Source organism: Microcebus murinus, chromosome 12 (assembly GCF_040939455.1).
Source record: "Microcebus murinus isolate Inina chromosome 12, M.murinus_Inina_mat1.0, whole genome shotgun sequence".
In the NCBI taxonomy this organism is placed as follows: Eukaryota; Metazoa; Chordata; class Mammalia; order Primates; family Cheirogaleidae; genus Microcebus; species Microcebus murinus.
In genome coordinates this window covers 59,174,890-59,196,371 of record NC_134115.1, presented here as the reverse complement: position 1 = coordinate 59,196,371, position 21,482 = coordinate 59,174,890, and the positions used below count along the sequence as shown (strand labels likewise).

General features: G+C 40.4%; 1 protein-coding gene and 1 long non-coding RNA gene across 4 annotated transcripts in view; one reads left to right on the top strand and one right to left on the bottom strand.

The window, feature by feature from the left end:
* RECK (reversion inducing cysteine rich protein with kazal motifs) overlaps positions 1-21,482 on the bottom strand; it is an 80,552-nt gene that overhangs the window by 1,483 nt on the left and 57,587 nt on the right. For all 3 annotated transcript variants that reach the window (XM_012769965.2, XM_012769966.2, XM_012769967.2), the window contains 10 exons: positions 19,756-19,968; positions 18,328-18,464; positions 16,019-16,159; positions 13,976-14,164; positions 10,580-10,702; positions 8,663-8,834; positions 4,748-4,940; positions 3,239-3,449; positions 1,489-1,562; positions 490-645 (listed from right to left, as the gene is read on the bottom strand). In XM_012769965.2, the coding sequence (XP_012625419.2) occupies positions 490-645; positions 1,489-1,562; positions 3,239-3,449; positions 4,748-4,940; positions 8,663-8,834; positions 10,580-10,702; positions 13,976-14,164; positions 16,019-16,159; positions 18,328-18,464; positions 19,756-19,968 (1,609 nt within the window). The remainder of the gene's footprint in view (positions 1-489; positions 646-1,488; positions 1,563-3,238; positions 3,450-4,747; positions 4,941-8,662; positions 8,835-10,579; positions 10,703-13,975; positions 14,165-16,018; positions 16,160-18,327; positions 18,465-19,755; positions 19,969-21,482) is intronic.
* LOC142874294 (uncharacterized) overlaps positions 1-21,482 on the top strand; it is a 46,322-nt gene that overhangs the window by 15,539 nt on the left and 9,301 nt on the right. Inside the window, exon 2 of the long non-coding RNA XR_012922112.1 lies at positions 8,681-8,772. This is a non-coding gene — a long non-coding RNA (uncharacterized LOC142874294). The remainder of the gene's footprint in view (positions 1-8,680; positions 8,773-21,482) is intronic.

Sequence of the window (21,482 nt, the reverse complement as noted above, 5' to 3'; positions counted from 1 at the left end):
CTTTGATGCTGAACCTTGGGCCTGTGTGAGTGGGGTTCTGTATATCTCCAGATTGTGAGGAAGAAAAATGGGAGCCCTCAGGACAATCTCTGATGGGATCCTCCTCCACAATAGGGTGTAGCCCTCAGGAGACCAGAGTCTGTTCTCTGTTCTGGCTTTCTTACTGCATGACCTGTGCCAGTTCCCTCCCTCCTTGGGTCTCTGTTGCCTCGTCTGTACAATGGGTGGATTGGATTTCATGATTTCTCAGACCCTTTCCATCTCTGCATATCTCAACCTCCCCCCCCCCATTCCTATGCATTCTGCTGTCAAATGTGTATGGGTCTCAGCTGCCTCAGAGCGCTTGGTCCTTCAGAGACTCCCTTGCTTCTCTCTCTCCTGCCCTGCCGATCCCCGATCCTTCCCAGCTCCTGGTTTGTGCCCACTCCCTCCTAGGTCCACCAAACTTGAAAGTGACAAGACGGCTGCACAACGTGTGCTGAACCCCACCTGCAGAGCTTTTGGATGGTGATCGACAGGAATGATCAGGATCACAATTTCTGATTCAATGCTGAAGTATCCAAATACGTCACACTGTGGGACAGACACGTGCATGCGGATTTTCTGAAGTATTTCCAGAACTGTTATTGGCTTTTTATTTGTCACCTAGAAAGAGAAAATATTCTGTTATCTGAAAAACAGAAAAATTCTCTACTGCCGCCTAAGCTGCCTTGCTTCAGGCTACCAGCTGAGGTGGCTCTTTTGACCAAGGAGCCCTCAATGCAAGGCCCCAACATAGCTCTGCTCCGCCAAATTCTAAATCTTCCAAGTCCATTGCAATGGGGTTTTGCCTGACTGTGGAGCTTTGTCACCAAGATAAACATACTCCTAGAAATGCTTTTTTAAAAAAGTGACTGTTCTGAGTTAGAGACCATAGGGTAATTAAAGTCTTCCTGCAAAAATACAGGTGTCTTAATCAAATGGGGATAAGTCTCTAGGTGGTGGCACATGTTGGCCGCTACATTTCTGGAGCCCTGTCTTCACAAAAGGGAGCAGCAACAGTGACAGCACAGAAAACAGAAAGCAGCAAACCTATATAGGTTGGGGGCAGGCTCCACAAGTTCTCCTCAGGAGGCACGGGGATTGGTATGAGGGGAGGGGACCCTAAAACCACCTGGGCATCCATAAGTCTCTAGCTACTGGCTACCTGGCTCTGCCTCCTGCAGCCCCTACCTATACTTGCTGTGCCAGCAGGGCCCTTTCCTAAGGATCAATGTGACAGTGCCATGCACAGCCAGGGTGTGTAGGGAAGGAGCACAGGCTTGGGAGTTAGCCAGCCTGGGTGCAAACCCTACTCCTGCTGATTATGAGCCGTATGGCTTTGGGCAAGTTGCTTTCTAAGGATTAGTTTCTTCTTCTATAAATGGGGACAATACATTCTACTCTCTAGATTTACTGAGAGGGTTAGCAATAGGGTTTCAACAGTACCTGGCATATATAGCAATTTACCTTAGCAATAGTATCCAGTTTTTCCTTGTCAAATAAAACTCTTAACATCCCAGCACATAATGGGCAACAAGCACCTGTATAATAGAAACCGTTTTATGTGTGTTCAGAATTGGAAAGAAGGAGAATTCAAAGTAGCTGGTGAAATGACCACCCCTTCATTCTGGGCTAGGAGAGCTATAGCTGTCTTTCCTGATGACTGCCAACTGGGGGTCTTAATAATCTGTACATTTGCCAAAATCCTTCCCTGCTTTTGTCCTTCACCACTTCTCAGGCTGTGTGCAGACAGCACAGAGAAGACTGGTCTTTCAAGAGATGTGGGCCCTGTTCCTGCTCTGCCTCAGAGCTCGCTGTGTGATCCTGGGCAAATGCTTTTCCTAGGCCTTAGTCTTCCTCTCTGCAAATAAGGGAGCTCATGTTTCAGGCATCCCATGAGTGTTTGATTCAGATTTAATTTTTAAAATCATTTTAAACTGTTCAAAAACCATACCAGAATATAGCATAATCAAATATAAATACACTATATTTTAACACAACAGAGATCATTAACCAGTCCATTAGCAGCCTCTCCACCCCTGGCCCTCCCCTTCTCCCTCCATTTCACCTCATTGTACTTGTTGCCACCTGACTTATTATAGATTTGCGTGGTAACTTGTGTTTGGTCTGTCACCTCCCCCGGAACATGGTCTCCTGAAGGAAAAAAGCTTTGTTTTGGTCACTACTGTGTCCCCAGTACTTAGAGGAATGTTGGCACATAGTGGAAGTTCAGTAAACATTTGATGAATTAATGGATGGAGGAATGAACTTGATAGACTCCAGATTACCCTGTCCATGAATACTTGGAATAAAGTCTCTTCTGCTACTTCTGTTTAACTGGAGAGTGTGAGACTGTAAGGTAAGCTGCTTAAAAAAACTGTTACTGCTTACAACAGACTGCATGAAACAAGACTTTCCTGATTATATGCAGCTAAAACAATTAAATTAGATGCTAAGACCATTCTAAGACAACTATTTTCTCTCAATTTCAAATATTTGTGTTCATCAAAACTACTTTATTCTTTAATTACTTAAAGAATAATTCATTAACTGTATAATAAGTAAACATTGTGCTTTTAAAGTAATAATCCTAATTTTAGTAATCAAATACATTTCATCTCTTTACATATTGGTATTTGGTGTAAGATTTTGCTTGAAAAAAGGTTGCCATATTGTTTTAAAATCACAGGACCAGATGCTACATAAAGTAATCCACAGCTTTTTAAGGTCAACCCAGAGTAATGGGTCTAATTAGTATAAGGGTCTCTTTAAGACTTTTTTGTTTTGTTTTGTTATTGAGATAGGGTCTCCCTCTGCTGCCTGGTCTAGAGTACAGTGGCATGATCATAGCTCACTGCAACCTCACACTCCTGGCCTCAAGGGACCTCCTCCTGTCTCAGCCTTTCAAGTTGCTGGGGCTACAGGTGCAGGCCGCCGAACCTGGCTAATTATTCTATTTTTTGTAGAGATGGGGTCTCGCTGTTGCTTAGGTTGGTCTTGAACTGATCTTGAACTCAAGTGATCCTCCCGCCTCGGCCTCCCAGGTTCGGCCTGTGCTAGGATTACAGGCATGAGCCACTGCACCTGGCCTTCTTCAAGAGTTTTTGAAAAATTTAAATAAACTAGTCAACTCTCATCTTAATGACTCACTCTCTGGAGGATGATAAGCAAATCTTCCCAATCCCAGCTCTGCCCACCCCAAATATTGCCAGCCTACCAGGTGGGATGATGGGTTTGCATCCAGTGGCAGAGAGTGAAGGACACTTCACAGCAGCACACTCAGCAACAGAACTGTGCTCAGAGAGGACCCCGACAGCCTGGCAGGGCCCATAGTAATCGACTGCCACACGATCTGAGTAGGCAGCACACACGCTACTATAGGTTTCACCATTGTGCCCGCAGACGGGCTCTGTGGCTCTGCAGAAGGGCTGAGGGCAAACAAATCACAATTAGCCTGGAAACCTCTATGGTGCACCTTTCCTAACCAAGAGTACCCAGCATGACTTCCTATTTTCAGGACGGAAAAAAGACACAGGTATAAATTGTGGGCACCCTCTGAAGGTGGCCCACCTCAGGAGGTGGGCCAAAGGGGGGTGTGTGTGTGGAGAGAAATAGGGTTGTCTCTAGATGAACTGAAAAGGTTACTTTTCTCAGCCTCTCCAGGACTTGGCTGCTCATTCCATGTGAACTGATATGAGATAAAAATCCCCAAATCCCCCCTCCTGCCACCTCTCTTCCCTCCTCCCAGACTTCTGTTAGTATCCTACAGGTGCGTGTTTGAAGAAAACAAGATCAACTCATGCACATCTGGAGGCCTTATCATTTCATGCTGGGTATGGAATAAGGAGCGGGAAGAATGGAGAGATCAGTGGGGCAGACAGACTCTGGATGCATCAGGTAGGTTAGGAGTAGATCAGAGAGAAGTCGTAGCCAGGAAGAGGGAACAAATAAGAAAAGAAGACTGGGAATTCAAAGTAGATAGTATCAATGCAATTGGCACTGAGGCTTTTAGGGCACTGAGGGAGATAAGCTGAAGGGCTTTTTCTAACCATGAAGACCAGAAAAGGAGAAGCAATCGTGGCTGGTGTTAGCTGGTTGTGGGCAGGGGATGCTGCCTCAAAGATGGGCCCCAGGGAGAGGGGTCAGCATAAAATTGTGGTGCATGTGGGAAGCCCCAAAGGGCTATCCTTGGGGTTAGTTTTTTTTAAAAAAATCAATGCAGATTCCACAACCTAAAAGATTAAAAGATAAGCTGATGTAAAAAGACATTAAGTCTTAGAGAAATTTTCACTTTTCAGTATCTTGGGAGGTGGGACTATGGTAGGAAGAGTGGGAAAACTCTTTTCTTGGTTGTTTTAATTCACATTCTTCCTGCTTTACTTTCTAGTGAGGGCGCACAGAACGACGGGAAGTGAAAATGGTGTTGACCACGCCAGGGGCGTGAAACTTTAAATTCTTTCCTGGGAGTGGGCTGTAAGAAGCCACTCTCTATTCTTGCTTGTACACTAGATGTGCAAAGGCATACACACTAGCAAGACAGCCTTCCAGAGTCAGGAGAAAGAGTGAAGTCTCATTTTTAGTGGAGGACTGGGTTCTCTAGATTTAACAGGATTCATAGAAGACACTCAAGTGGTCTAACTGCTGATTCATATGCAAAAGATCATAAAAGATCATAAAAGCAGTTTTATGCCTAGCCTACTTTGATTTTTCAGCCAAACTACTGTACCTGGCATGGGCCTTTGTAAGATAGGCTTTTTCCTCTCTGGTATAAAGTGCAGAGATTGCTGTGCTCCATGTGGTCTGTATCACAAACAGGATCATGGACCTGGTCACAGGCGAGCTGTCTTGGCACACACTCATATTGGCTACATCCAAATTTATCAAAAGTTGTCAGGCAGACTTGTGGTTTGGGTATGCATCTGAAAAAGATGAATGCAGCACTGTGAACCAACACAGGGAGGGGCTGTGGTGGGGCCGGCAAAACACTGGATGAGGTCCAGGAGGTTGAGGAGAAAGCAAGAGATAAATCAGAATAGTCTTGTCCCCAAAGAGCTTACGTAGAGTGGGAGAGTTAAGCCTGCACATAAAGTAGGCTGTAAGGTAGACAAAGACGTGCAGAATGCTCATGGGGATGAGTCATTCTGACTGCGGAGCCTGGAGAAGGCACCAGGAAGAGGTGGTATTCCAGCTGGAGCCTGGAGGGTAGGAAGGGCTCCAAGGCCTGCCAGGCTGAGGGAGCAGCCATGAACACAGGTGTGGTGCTCAAGGAGTGTGGTGCTGGGGAGACGGCAGGTGACCACGAGGACAGGAGCCAAGGGTGCACACGCAGGGCAGAAGTGCTGTGTTATGAGGCCAATTGGTAGTCTGGGATCCAATGCTGGAAGTCTTGTAGTCAATAACAAATGAAATATTTTCAGGTGCTTAATTTTCAGCTTGGCCAATATGAGGCCATCTTAAGAAAAGGCTTCACTCTATGTCCTAAAAAATTCAGATTTCTGTGCCTACAAGACTGAGGAACTGACACTGGCTGGTTGCAAATCACTGAGAGAATGCCACCATGAAGCTGGTCTTTCTTAGTAATATCTGGATCTCGCTTCATTCTCAACTCCTGAACTCCTTCAGAGGGGTTAGGGATGATGGATCTTTTCTTCTTCAGATTCTTCTGCTTTCCTAAATTTTACAAAGGGTGTATACATGACTTTCTATAAGAAGATAATACTTATGAAAATATTAGCTGTCTCTGGGTATTTGAAGTAACAGGATATACAAATATTAGTCTGTAAAATAAAAAAGGAAGAATACAGTATTAATAGCTACTGTTATTTTAATTTGAAGGGAAATTAACTTATATTATTTTTGGGATAATCTCCTGCATTGAAATCACCACGACCACGTATGGTTTGCCTTTTCTGATGTGATCTGAAATCAGAATGCATTTAGTTATAATTTTATGAAAATTTAAGATGTGTAAAGAGAAATAATGAGAAAGAATATTTAGACCTTTATTACCTATTAACATGCAAGGGATGAGAACCAGGAATATCAGGAGAAATTTAGTAATTTGCAGAGAAAAACTTGATAAATTTGAGTATTTGAAAGTAAGAGGATCAAAAAAAAGGCGAAAATCTGGGGGCAAATGAAAGAGAGCATGAGCAGGGCAGGGACTTGGTCTGTCTCGCGTGTTGCTGTGTCCTAATGTTTAGAAATAACCAGTATATCAGTTGATACTTGATAAATGAATACAACCTTCTGTATTTAAATAATTAATTATTAAAAAAATTTTTTTTTAAGGCTGGTCAAGAGAAGCAGTGGGAGTGATTTAAACAATCAATTATTTTCTGAATAGATACTATAAGCCCAAGGTGAAACAAAGGAACAAAATGGTACATCATAAAAAATAAGCCTCCTTCCTACTTGGGTTCCTAGTTCCCTTCCCCAGAGGCAACCATTATCACCAATTTCTTATTTATCTTTCTAAAGATATTTTATGTAAGTATAAGAATTTATAGATGCTGTGGTACTGAGAACAGAAGGGTAACAACAAAAAAAGAAGAGAACAACAAAAAAAGAATTTACAGATGCTGATCCAAAGGGTATGGGCATTAGAAAATATAATTTTGCCCAAATTGCCCTCCATAAAGGATGCACCAATCCTCCAATCCCTTCTTTTATGACAGTAGCTGTTTCCCTATATTATGTTATCAAATGTTTATCTTTGCTAATCTGATAGATGAAAAATGGTATACAATTATAGTTTAATTTACATTTCCCTTAATATGAGGAAGGTTAAGCATTGTGGCAGATCAGCTAGATATTTATCAAATTCATTTAATTTTCTTCTTGGGTATATATCTAGATTACATTTCCCAGTCTCCCTGGAGGTTAGCTGTGGCCAACTGACTGAGTTCTAGACAGTGAAATGTAGCTGGAAGTAGTAATGAATGTCACTTTTAGACCTGGCCCATAAAAGCTTCTTAAGAGCAACTCCCACTGTCTCCCTTCTCTTATCTGCTGTCCAGATACAGAGATACAGAGGAGGACTATGAGGCTGTAGAAGTTGGCAGAGTCACTATATGGAAGGATCCTATGTCTCTGATGGCCACATTGATTTGTGGAACCTTTTTGTATTATAAGGACTTGAGTCCTTATAATACAAGGACTCTGTTGTATTCTTCTCTGTTATATTCTTCCCAGTTTGTCATTTGTTTGTTACCACACAGAAAATTTTGATTTTCATATAGCTGAATTTCAATCTTTTCTATTAGTTTTGTATCATACCCAAAAAGGCTTTTCCACTTTCAGATTTCTTTTCATTTTCCTTCTTTTCTCCCCTTCCTTCCCCCTTTCTTTCTTCCTCGTCCCTCCCTCCCTCCCTCTCTCTCTCTCTTTCTTTCTTTTTTAGAGACAGGGTCTTGCTTTCTTGCTCAGGCTGCTTTCAAATTCCTGAGCTCAAGTGATCCTCCTGCCTCAGCCTTCCAGAGTGCTGGGATTACAAGCTTCAGCCACTACACCCGGCCTCTTTTTATCATTTTATTGTAAAAGCAAGACAACCTTATTCAGAAAGGTTAGCCACTAGAGAAAACAAACAAACAAGCAAGCAAACAAACACCAAAGCAACCCTCAATCCTACCTCCCAATACAACCTGTATTATCCTTTTGGGCTTATTTCTTTAGCATGGCATCCTGTCTTCTTTCTATAGAAATTTTCTTGGCTTAGTTTTCATTGCATAAATTTTGGCAGATGGATGACCAGTTTTTAGCCATTTCTTTTAACATATGAGAAAATCTTCCCCTCCTTTTATGCTGTATCAGGTTTTAGGGATGAAGAAGCTACTGCTTATTTTCCAAAAAATCCTTCATATGGAAAGGACTGTGGCATTGGAATGAGTCCTGTTAGGTTTCTGAGGCAGCCAGGGGAAACTCCAGTTTCACAAGGCTGCAGTCTAAGGGAGTCAGCAAGACACTTGTCCTGGTGGCCACCACATTGAGGCTGGGTCAACTGTCCTCTAAGCTTAGTGAGGAAACTACAGAGAAAGCAGCCCAAGACAAATGATTTCAAATAGTACTGAAGTTATGTTTCCAGAGATTTCTCATGGCTAATTCCTAAAATGGAGGTATATAAGTAAAAGAAAATTTCCTTTGACTATCAGACATAAATAGCTACTAATTAGAATACACCCTTTTCTCTCTTCTCATCTGCCACCTCTCCTTACATTACACTTTCTGTTTCAGTCTTATAGAGTTGCAATAGCTCCCAACAGGCACCATGTTATCTCCTCATTTTCCATGGCTACAATTTTTGTTCCTGTTACACTGTCTGCCTTCACCAACACTGCCTTTCCTTTACTGTAAACCATGCCTGCAATCTCTCACTGATCTTTCCAGATTCAGCTGAGTATTACATCCTCTGGTGGCTTTCCCAGGCCCTGCCTTCCCCAGGCGGCATGAACTACTCCACTTCTGGGCTCCCAATCAGCACCTTATTGAGTAGCTTTATATGGCTCTCTTTCCTTCCAGACTCCAAACTCTTCAGGACAGAGACCACTGCTTAACTTACCTTCATTTTCACTATCTGGTACATCGTAAATACTTTGTAAGTACTGATTTTTGGTTGAAAAAAATAAGAAGCCATTTGACTTACCTTTGATTTTTTTGGCAGGGGTTAGGATTACATGGATCCTTTGAGATGCACGATCCAAACTCAAACTGATGGTCTTGGAAACCCACACAGCGTGCAATGCAGGCACTGGGGTAAGTGCGTCCATTCTGCCCACAAACGGGGACAAACTGATCTGCACAGTTACAGGGCAGACCTGAAAAGAGGAAATAGCCTAAAAAATATGTACATGTATATTGCCTGCCCTTCATATTTCCCTACTAAGGCAAACCATTAACAATCTTATTAAAATAGAATTATAAATTAAGACAGAAAAAAAAAAACTCTCCAATTTCTGACAGGATTTTTAAAGGCAACAATGCTGTGAAGAGACCTTTGTCTGCAAGATGGCTTTTCCTTGTCCTTTTTGTTGCTAACTAGAAGAGGGCCTCCAGATCTTGATCCCAGGTAGATACCCCTATAAACAGGCTATTAGTAGGGAAAGTAAATCATGTTTCTCCTTGTCTGGCATGTAAAATCTAGAATTTATTCCTCTCACAAAAATAGATTTAAAAAAAGTAAAACAAACAAACAAAAATAAAATCTAGAATTTAGGTGTTTGAAGTCTGGCTAGGGTATTTCTTGAATGTTAAATGGTAATACCAAAAATAAGATAAAGCAAAGTTGTAAGTTCCTCACATATGTTCCTTCTACTCTCATCTTCTTAGGGATGGGGAAGAACGAAGGTAAATCTGCAAAATTATTGTAATTTTCAGACTTATGAGTTTTTATGAGTATCTCTCTCTGGGTCATGTTTGGACTAGGACACCAAGTCCCAAGAAATGTAGTCTGCTTTTGGGTCAGCAAAATTCCCTTAGAGTCTGCTGGCTCAAAAGTCACTGACTTAATTTATCCCAGGACACTAGGGGTCTCACCATAGGGAACAAGGGTCTTGCTAATTATAAAGTTCATCTTCCCAAACCATTTAGATGTTAACAACAACAAAAAAACTTCCTGGAAATCTTAGTTTACTCTTCATCCCCACATCCCTCTATGATTTCTCTAATCAGAATGAGTTGTCCTCATTACAGCAGGTCAGACGAAAGATAATAACAAAGGATGATGATGATAATAATAATAATAATAAAGCAGTAAAGGCTGGTACTTATTAGGGTGGAGAGAAGATGGGGTACAGAAGTCCTACTTCTACTTCCCCACCAGTCTGCTGTTCACTTCTTATTTCTGAACTCCTTTTTATTTCCATGGGCTTGAGGTACAAGATTGGTACATCCTGACTCTATTCTCCCACGGGACCCCTAGTCCTCTCCATGTGTAACACTAACTCCAGGGAAAGAAGAATCAGATTGCCACTGCAGCAGCATGACATGGGTGCAAGGGCAGCTTTCTAGTACCTCTTTACTCAGAACCATAGGTATTTCAGATCTGGGAAAAAGTAGATGCCAAGAGATACCAGCAGACTGTGAGCATAATACCAATAGCAAAGCATAGGAAAGTCAAGAAAGCAGTATTCTGAGATATTATTTGTGGGAGCCTAGATGAACCAGTAAGCCAAGGTAGCCCGAGGGAGAAGGTGTTGGTTGAGAAACAGGGAAAATACATGGACATTTTAGACCATAATGGGTGGGGTAAATGGGGTATTTTACCAGGTAGAAAAGTTGAATTTAATTAAAACCATCCCAATCCCTCTGTCCCTTTTGACTCATGGAATTCCAGAATATTAGTGCTGGAAGGACCCTAAGAAACCATTTAGTTTAGTGCCTTCAATTCAGAGAGGACAAAACTGAGATCCAAAGAGGGAAAGTATCTTGCCCTCAGATTCTGCATTTATTTTACTGTGTACATTTACAGTTAAGGCAAGACCAGAGAAGCTGCCTTGAAGGGAAAAATGTGTGCAAAGGAATAATGGCTGCCCGAGGACAGCCTCTGGGCGACCATGGTCACCTGTGAAGGTGCGACGGTCATCTTCTGAACTATGCTCACTGAGACATAGGCGGGTAGAACACACCAAATTGCCAGCAAAACAAGAACAGATGTTGCAGTCGATACTAAAGGATGTTCCATGACCTGAGAGAAAGAGAAATAACATGTTGATTTATATCATGCATTGAGAAATACAGCATAAATTAAAATTTCAATATTTTAAAAAGTTTTAAGGCCAGGCGCGGTGGCTCACGCCTGTAATCCTAGCACTCTGGGAGGCCGAGGTGGGAGGATCGCTCAAGGTCAGGAGTTCAAGACCAGCCTGAGCAAGAGTGAGACCCTGTCTCTACTAAAAATAGAAAGAAATTAGCTGGACAACTGAAAATATATAGAAAAAATTAGCCAGGCATGGTAGTGCATGCCTGTAGTCCCAGATACTTGGGAGGCTGAAGCAGAAGGACTGCTTGAGTCCAGGAGTTTGAGGTTGTTGTGAGCTAGGCTGACGCCATGGCACTCTAGCCCAGGCAGCAGAGCAAAACTCTGTCTCAAAAAAAAAAAGAAAAAAGAAAAAAAAAAGTTTTGAAATAAAAATTCTTGTAAGATGACTTCTGAATATACAAATGAGGGAATTAAATCAAGCTATTAATATTTATATTTTTAGCCTGGGTGCGGTGGCTTATGCCTGTAATCCTAGTACTCTGGGAGGCCGAGGCAGGAGGATTGCTTGAGCTCAGGAGTTCGAGACTAGCCTGAGCAAGAGTGACACCCCGTTTCTATCAAAAACGAAGGTAAAAAAAAAAAACCCCATCCGGGCTTTGTGGTGTGCGTCTGTAGTCCCAGCTACCTTGAGGCTGAGGGAGAAGGATCTCTTAGAGCTCAGGGATTGGAGGTTGCAGTGAGCTACAATGATGCCACTGCATTCTACCCACAGCGTGAGTCTCACGTGACAGCGTGAGACTCTGTCTCAACAAAACCGAACATGGCAACTGAGCACCCCTCCTCTCAACTCCCCAATATAAAAATAAAAATATTAAAAAAAAAATAAATTATATTTTCATATTTTTCCAAGCCCATAACATGCTGGTCTCACCAGACTGTTCCCTATTCTCTAAGAATGTTTCTGGCTGTCCCTTCTGCCAGGAATGATGCCATCTCTCAGGGCCAGAACTAATGGTATCTTTGGATCAAAGACTCTCCCAATGTCCTGGCAGGAATAACTAGCTCCCAGAAGAGCACTTGGTTTGCAACTTTTTGTGGCTCAAGTTCTCTCCCATCTTATCATGTAAAGCATGATCTCATCCCCTGTCCCAATTTCAGCTCCATGAGGCACTAGTGTGCTCTTTTGCACAAACAGGCATTTAGTCAGTGAGCATTTACAGAAGGAATGAATTTGTTTGTTCCCAGATATTTTCTGTGATACAAGGTACCTACCTTCACATTTTAGCCAAGTATTTAATAGAATATGGACTAAGAAACAGATGCCTGACTTGTTCTAGGGCAGAAATTTGTTAACTCTTTTTAGCCAAAAGCACTCTTCTTTCTAATCAGATCTCACACAGAAGAGTAACCAAAAATCATATAAAAGCTAAATTACTAGGCCGGGCGCTGTGGCTCACGCCTGTAATCCTAGCTCTTGGGAGGCCGAGACGGGCGGATTGCTCAAGGTCAGGAGTTCAAAACCAGCCTGAGCAAGAGCGAGACCCCGTCTCTACTACAAATAGAAAGAAATTAATTGGCCAACTGATATATATATAAAAAATTAGCCGGGCATGGTGGCGCATGCCTGTAGTCCCAGCTACTCGGGAGGCTGAGGCAGAAGGATCACTCAAGCCCAGGAGTTTGAGGTTGCTGTGAGCCAGGCTGACGCCACGGCACTCACTCTAGCCTGGACAACAAAGTGAGACTCTGTCTCAAAAAAAAAAAAAAAAAAAAAAAAAAAAAAAAGCTAAATTACTATGGTTGAAGGGGTAAGAGGAGGGGGTAGGGGTACGGTAGCAGAGTGAGTAGGTAGGGAGGAGGCACATCCTCAAAAGTGGAGCTTTTCCACAACTGTTTGAAGTCATATAGTGACATGAACAGTTGTTGGGGCTATAAGCAAAAGATGGTTAAAGGAAGCAGTGGGCAAGACACTAAAATTTTTAGGGAAGGCAGTCAAACAGTGGCATTTAAAATGTGCTCTTTCCAAACCCCTAACCAACAGGGTAGTTTCCATCCCCATTTGCTTTCCTCAATATCAAAATGTGAGTTTCACTTCTGGTGACGTGGGGGTGGGGTGGAGTATGGTTGAAGAAGTGTACCTGTATTCAGGTCCTTGCCAATGAAGGGCAAGGGCTTTGGAGTCACCTGGACCTGGATCCAAGTCCTGCTTTGGTCACTTATTAGCTGGGTGACCTCTTTGAGCATCAGCTCCTCTTCTATGCAATAGGGATAATAATAATAATATCTATATCAAAGAATAACTTGGAGGATTATATAAGATAAGGTAGAGCAAGACTTAGCATCATGCTTAGCCACAATCAGAATTCAGTAAGTATTAATTAATTATTATTAGTCATTAGCCTCCTTTTTTTTTTTGACACTACACAGACATTTTATCTCTTACTGACAACAAGGTAGGGAGCAAAGACGGAGATCCGGGGTGGGAAAGTGACAACATGCACCACGGGAGCCACATGAGATGAGGTGAGGATCCCTGGTACGCAGTCCCCCTTGCCACAGAATGCCTCACAGAATCACATCCTCTCTAGACATAAAAAAAAAAAAAAAAAAAAAAAAGAATGCCTCACAGCGATCCAAGAATGACAGGCACGAGAGAGTAGGACCTTCCTTCCAACATCATGCTGGGAGGATTCTGGTCATGACACAGGTGTCGGCCGTCCTCCAACTAGAACTCACTGTCTGGTCCCACGCCCGGGAGCTGGCAACACCGCGTCTACGCCTGAATCCCTCCTGATCTGCCTTGCGTGACGAGCAGTGTCTCAGTTTTCCTCTAACCACTGCTTGAGCAGCCTCTGGAACACTCTCTTGCTCTCCTGCTGCCTCTCCAGTTGGCACTTCTCCTCTCAAGAAGGGGCTAATGACTAATAGCCTTCTAATGAATCCTTCTAAGAGGATTCATTAGAAATCCTAGTGCTTTGTATAGTTTGAAAAATACTGCCCTAGAGTATCTGATATACAGACCTTATCCTTTGCTCTTTGGTGAGAATCTATACAATGTTCTTCCTACAAGGTGAGGATAACTTATTTCATTTTTTTTTTTAAATGGTGTCTCAATATATTGCCCAGGTTGGTCTTGAATTCCTGGCCCCAAGTAATCCTCCCACCTCAGCCTCCCAAGCAGTTGGGATTAAGGCATGAGCTATCGCTCCCAGCTGAATACAATATTAAAAACAAAACCAAATACAGTTCAAGACTCACTTTTTCTTTTCCCCCCAACAATACAAGACTTCTGGAGGTCTATACAGTGCATCTCCATACAGTTTTCTAAGAGTCCACTTTGTCCACACGAACAGATTTTATAACAACCAACTTCCCCTGCAGATGATGGCACCTGGATTAGTGTCCCTTGACGGACAATGAAATCAGATGCTTCTCCCAATTTGCAACCTGTACAGACATTAGTTGAGAGAGATGGTATTGTTCTATGACATTGTTTTATGATATTAGACACATACTTTACAAAATTCTTACAGGTACTGTATAGCTATTAAAGATTACACAGTAGAACTCTCATCAAATTAAGGAATTGCTTTGATTTACTGGCCAAAAAAATATCCTCTCAAATTAAAATTCCATGTTCTAAGGGATGGTAGTGATTAAAGACCTATATCTCAAAGTTACCTATAGTTCAGTATCAAAATGCTTTAAGATATATAGCTTTTTATTTCTTCGGGATAATCAAAGATATTTAAAAATCACAGATATTTTTTAAATGGAGTATGGAAACTGACAGTATTTTTAGAATAATCTTCATCAGAAAAACTTTTAGCGATAGAATATAAGCATACCTTAAATTCAAAGAAAAATGCAATATTTAGGTGAGATTAAGGAAAAATCATCTTATATCTTATATATTTCTATCTGATTACAAGATGGGTTTTCTGAGTTTAACAAAACAAGAGAATTCTGAATTGAATTCCATATTTAAATATGGAATACAGATATCACCATTTTAAGTAACTATGTATTATTTTCTTGCCATAGAAAATATTGACTAAATTCTAATGTAAAGATAAATGGACAGAAAATAGTATCTTGAAATTTCAAACAGCTCAATATTTCTAATTTTAACAAGACTTATTATGAATATACAGCTGATATATTATGGTATTATATAAATATTATAGATGATCTTTTGAGACATCATGCTTATTTAACCTTTTGTTCCAGTTTACTTTAGAGATATTTAAAAATGTTGATTCTAACATGATAAAGAAACATTTTCAATTGGGAAATAGATAAAAAGAAGCAAAATGTTGCCACAACTATATTCAAAAGGGACTGACAGAGAGATAAAGACTATCAAAATTCAATGGGATACTGCACAGTCTGTCAAATCAAAAAATAATACTGAACAAAAGCTTCCTGTGAAAAGCCACTCAGAGTGTGGAATCATGGAATAAAAAAAAATTCAATGGGATAAAAATCTTTTAGCCTTAAAATCATATGCATTTGAATATAATAATAACCTTTATGGAGATAATTATATATCCTATTGAGTATGCCATTTCTCTACATACTAAAGGAAAGAAAAGAAAAATCATAAACAATGTATAGGAGGCCGGGTGAGGTGGCTCATGCCTGTAATCCTAACACTCTGGGAGGCCGAGGCGCGTGGATCATTTGAGCTCAGGAGTTTGAGACCAGCCTGAGCAAGAGCGAGACCCCATCTCTACTAAAAATAGAAAGAAATTACTTGGACAGCTAAAAATATATAGAAAAAATTAGCCAGGCATGGTGGTGCATGCCTGTAGTCCCAGCCACTCGGGAGGCTAAGGCAGAAGGATTGCTTGAGCCCAGGAGTTTGAGGTTGCTGTGAGCTAGGCTGATGGCACGGCACTCTAGCCTGGGCAACAAAGTGAGACTCTGTCTAAAAAAAACCTCCAAAAAACAATGTATAGTACATTTTCTTAAACATTACAGCATGGAACAGAAAGTACAAAAAGCTGGTCTAAGCTTTTCTTTTCTTTGTAGTAAAAAACCCTATAACTCATTATGAGAGTCAAGTTTTAGATGAATATTATTAGTTTACAATCTAAATGACAACTGAAAATTACATGTGTCTTTGTCTTTTTCACAAATAATACACATTTAATGGGAAAACCTCAAACATTACAGAAAAACATATATATTAATAGAAAATAAAGTCCTTATAACCTCACTACAAAGATAACCCCTATAAAGCAACACCAGCAGCACCTGTCCATACTCATCCCACACCCACACCCACCTACCTCTTACCTTGAACACAAGAATATGGAAGACAGGGATCTCCGGATGGACATCCTTTTCGGTTCACTTCACAGAGCTCATTGGCCAGGCAAGGATTTGGGTTACAAGGGTGAGTCACTTCTTCTACAATGTTACCTAAAGTACTTGGCCCTGAAAAACACAAAACAGATTAGTTTAACCAACTTAAAAGAGTAACAGAGGTCTGTAAATTATCTGCATTAATTATGGCTGGAATAAATGAAGAGTAAATGAGCATAAAGTAAGGCTTGATTCTACTAAGCTTTTAAAATACTCAGTCACTCATTATTTGTGAGTTTTGCATAAATATACATACCATACATTCATTCTTTTATTTATTGGATACCTACAATATACCAGACAAGGTTCTAGGCACTGGAGATACAGTGATGAACAAAACAGATAAGTCTTTAACACCAAGTTTACATCTGGTAGAGAAATAAACAATAAATATACTGTATGTGTGTGTGTGTGTATATAGATAAAAAATAAAGTCAGAAAATTATAAGTAGTAAGTAGTATCTGGGGGTGGAAAGTGACAGGTATCAAACTTTTTAAACAGGGTGAAGAAGAAAAAATATATAAAAAATATAAATAAAGAAAGAAAAAAAAAAAGAAAGTGACAGGTATATTTTGGATAGGGTGGTCAAATAGGTGCTAATTCTAAGAGGAATAATTTAGCATGTTTTATAATAAATGATAACTTATTATGATAGTATGGACCCCAAACCATGATTATATTTTAACTTCTGAAATCATGACTAAGGAAGAGTCTCACTTAAATAAAGTATGTGTGATATTTAAACAGATTACTGAAATTCAAGCAAAAGCATTTCTTTAATTTTCTTCCCATTAAAATAGTTTCCTTCTACACATACATTTGACTTCTGTGATAGAGTCTAGGATTGTGAACACATTAGTTTTGTTTACTTGATTTTAGGACAGATGCAGACTCTAAGACTAATAGAGGTATAAGGGCCCTTGGTTCAGCTCATCTTGCCTGATCATTTTATAAATAGGGAAGCTGAGGCTCAAAGAATTGGTCTGCTCAAAGTTACAGAGGTCTAAATTCTAGTCTAATACTTTTTTGCTATATTGGTCACAAAAGTTAAGGGACATAGTTTGTTGGTCTTGAGAAAATATGGCATATATTACCAGCTACATATCTAGTGCTCACTCTTCTCTTTCTGTTTACTAATAGATCTCCAATTTTACATACGGTAGCAATGGGCCCACAGCTAAAAAGATAGCCTTTCCCAATGCTCCTTACAACTAGGGGTGACCAATGAGATTAAGGAGAAATTGTTTGCTCTCCTCCTTCCCTTTTACCATCTAGAATCTACCACCAAACTAGAATATGGTGGCTAGAACACAAGTAACAGTGTTGTGATAAAGTATAAGAAGTAATCTTGATGACCGAAGTCAAGTGCTAAGGATGGTGGAGAGAGATAAAAGGAGCCTGGATTCCTGATGATGAAGCCAGCATAACAGCCCTGGACTATTTGTTTCTGGACTTTCTTTTACTTCTATTTGTTGTTCTGTCATTTGTTAATTTTATCTGACGCTGAAAACTAAGCACGTAGGAGCTAAATTCACTGTCTGCTTTTACAGCCAGCTCAGGGCACTAATGCCCCCTGGTGGCAGCCTGAACACTTCCCTTATCTTAACTAAGGAGTGTGTAGGAGTTCTGCTTGTCATCGCCTGGTTGATGTAGTCACCTCACTGCCAAGAAGCTCAGCTCAAGGATCCCTCAATGAGATAACAACGTACTCTTTTAGCTCCGGGCAGGAGTATTTGGCAGAGACAGACTAAAGCAGTGAGATAAGTTCCATTTTCATGTACTAACCCAGATTGTCATTCTTTACACCCTGTTGGGTGGGTAAGTTCAAGCCTATGCCTGGCTGAGGTCCACTGATAGATACTCTGATGACAAAAAGCTGAATACTCTTGAGGGGAAATTCCACTTTCAGTGCTATTATGGCAAAGAGACAGCAATTATATGGAGCTGGTTATTTGAGAATGCTGACCCCCTTTTTCACTGCTTAGACTGATTGACAACAGTTTATACCTCCTCAGACTGTTATGATAATCACTTCTGCTTACATATTTTAAGATAACAATTCTTTCCTGGGCCAAAAAGGCCAAGAAAATAAGATAAGAGTCTGTGATTGAGATGCTGTTACTGAACCACATGTTCTCAACAGATAGATGTTCATCCAAAATAAGCAGCAAGGACAGAGATGGAAGAGACAGTGTTTGAAATCTAAAAAAAAAGAATAAACAATCAAAAAAGTACTTACTGAGGTATGTATCCAAAGGTATACAATTCTCCAGGTCATCTGTGGGTGATAGAAGCTCACAAATACTCTCAGCTGTGTGGTCTTCAGGGAATTTGTTCTGGTCTCCACATTTTTTGAGGATCTCCACACAATCTGATCTTGAAAAGAAAAATGCACATACATTTAGGGTTCAACGAACCTCATTCTGTCTAGTTAATATCACCTCTGCTTCTGAAGCTTTCCAGAAAGTAAGTTTTTACAATTTAATCATGTTTCATAATTGGTTAGGTTAAGCATGGCAAAAGGAAACAGGAGTCAACAGTGGACCTCAGGTTCAATAAAAAATTCAAGGCATCCCTAACTTTCTCTTATCTGAGATCAAAAGCCTTGCTCAAATTTTATACTTATACTTACTGTTACTACCATCAATGTGGCTTTTTACCATCCTTGAAAGGAAATTGTTTGACCTGTAACAACTGGAAAGTCCATTACTTTAAAATTTTCTTAGTCTTCAATAGGGATTTGATTCCTCTTCTATAAGTTTGCTATGCTAAGAGTCTACATATTTCCCACTTATTGCCTCTTGCTTGTCACCCAATAGTTTATACCTGGGTGTCTCCTTGACTCAGGTCATCCCCAAGTCATATCAGAGAATAGATCTGGACTCTGATGAAGGTTGAAATAATCTGAAATGAGTCATCAAGTACCCACCAGCACTGAGCCACATACCAACAACTTAGGGGCTAAATATTAACTCGGTTTTGGAAAACCTTTTGGAAAACAAGACGTGTGAATAGCAGTTAACATAGATTACTATGTAGTTAAATGCTTTTGGTTTTGATCACCATAGAAGCTCCTATTTTTACTTTTTCCTAGATTTCCCAAACTATTCAAAAATGTTTACTAGCAAAAGGTCCTAATGACTGTATTCACTAACTCCTTTACCCATTAAACATTTATGGAATAGCTATTATGTGTCATGATTATGCTAATATCTGAAGAGGAGAAAAAGAGGAACAAGGATAAAAGAAAAATGGCACAAAGAAGAATAAGCTCCTTAAGGAGAGCAAAGTCTAATAGACAATAAGACAAGTATACAAATTAAAATATAAAAATAGAACACTGCATCAAAGGTATTTAATGTTTCTTGAACTAAGTTCCATAAGAAACATACAAATAAAGGTCATAGGAATTTGTAGTAAGGATAAATTACTATCAGCTGGAGAAATCTGGGAAGCCTCAGTAGGAATGTCTGGTATTTGAGAGAAGACAAGAAGGACAGGAAGTGGGCAAACGGAGATGAGGTGAACAGTATTTCAATAGAGGAGGAAAAAGTGTGAAAGCGTTTGACATGTGGGGGTCATAGGCAAAGGAAAGTGGTAGAAGAGAAAATTCTAAAGAGAAGCTCTGAACCCAAACTGGAGAATCATTATGATGAAACAAACTTACTTGCAAATAATACTTCCCCGGGATTTACTATGACAAGGTTTAATCTGCAGTGAACAGGCTATTGCTTTCCACATTTCTGGCTGGCACTTTTTAATATCAAGAACAGGTATATTGATAAATGGCATCTTTATGCTTCCTTTCTCCCACAGCTTCATGTCGTTCATGGCTCCTTGATCTGACTGAGCATTACAACTCCTGAAAAGTTCTGTTGGCCTAAAGAGAAAAAAATTCAGAAGGAATCAAGAAGCAATTATTTTCCAGAGAGAAGCAATGAGTAAAGTCCTGACACACTAACATATCAGAAAAATCTGATTTTCTTAAAGAGGAGAAAGCACATACAACCCATTAAAGGATATCAGCTTCGAGTATATGAAGATTCAATATAGACTAGCATTAAGACTCTGATTGCATGATTTCCTTTTAACACAGGTTTTTGTGAGGCAGTTTAAAACTTTAAAATGCTCTAGACAAGACTATTACCCCCAGACCATCCCATTTATTTCATTGTACAAAATAAATAAGTCCAATTTTTTTTCTTTTTTTTGAGACAGAGTCTCACTTTGTTGCCTGGGCTAGAGTGCCATGGCATCAGCCTAGCTCACAGCAACCTCAAACTCCTGGGCTCAAGCAATCCTCCTGCCTCAGCCTCCCAAGTAGCTGGGACTACAGGCACGCGCCACCACACCCAGCTAATTTTTTCTATTTTTTTTTTTTTTAGTTGTTTTGGCTAATTTTTTTCTATTTATAGTAGAGATGGGGTCTTGCTCTTGCTCAGGCTGGTCTCGAACTCCTGAACTCAAGCAATCTTCCCGCCTCGGCCTCCCAGAGTGCTAGGATTACAGGCGTGAGCCACCGCGCCCGGCCCAAGTTTTTATTTTTATTTATTTTTTATTTTTTTATTTTTTTTTTTGAGACAGAGTCTCGCTTTGTTGCCCAGGCTAGAGTGAATGGCATCAGCCTAGCTCACAGCAACCTCAAACTCCTGGGCTCAAGCAATCCTTCTGCCTCACCTCCAGAGTAGCTGGGACTACAGGCATGCACCACCGTGCCTGGCTAATTTTTTCTATATATATTAGTTGGCCAATTAATTTCTTTCTATTTATAGTAGAGACGGGGTCTTGCTCTTGCTCAGGCTGGTTTCGAACTCCTGATCCAGAGTGCTAGGATTACAGGCGTGAGCCACCGCGCCCGACCTGGCCCAAGTTTTTAAAATGAAGGTATAATTTACAAAAAATATTTCATAGATTTCAAATTTAATCAATCTGTAATCCAGGTCTTTGTTAGCTAACACTCTATCACCAGTTATAAAGATATCTTGATTTTCTTACTCAAAGTAATAACGTGAATACTTTTAAAAGGATAGTTACATGTTAGTTTGAGGTAAACATCATCTGACAAAAATATCTAGAACCTCCTTCTGGCCCAACTAAATGATTCTCTTCCCTTTTGCCCTCTTGATCTCTGGGCTGCAGCTCACAAAACCAGCCACCTTTTCTTTAGTAACTCTTCCTCTCTGGCTTCTACATGGAGTTCTCTTGTTTGGTGCTTCCGGATGCCCTTTTCTGTTTTCTTCACTGTTTCTTTAACCATTACCTGTGGATATGCTCGAAAGCTCAGTCCTTAGCCCTGTATTTTTCTTACTCTACCAAATACCTCAGGTTAACACCTATTTGAAACGATTCTGTAAATATTTTTGTATGGAAGAGGGGACTCACTGAGCAGGAAGC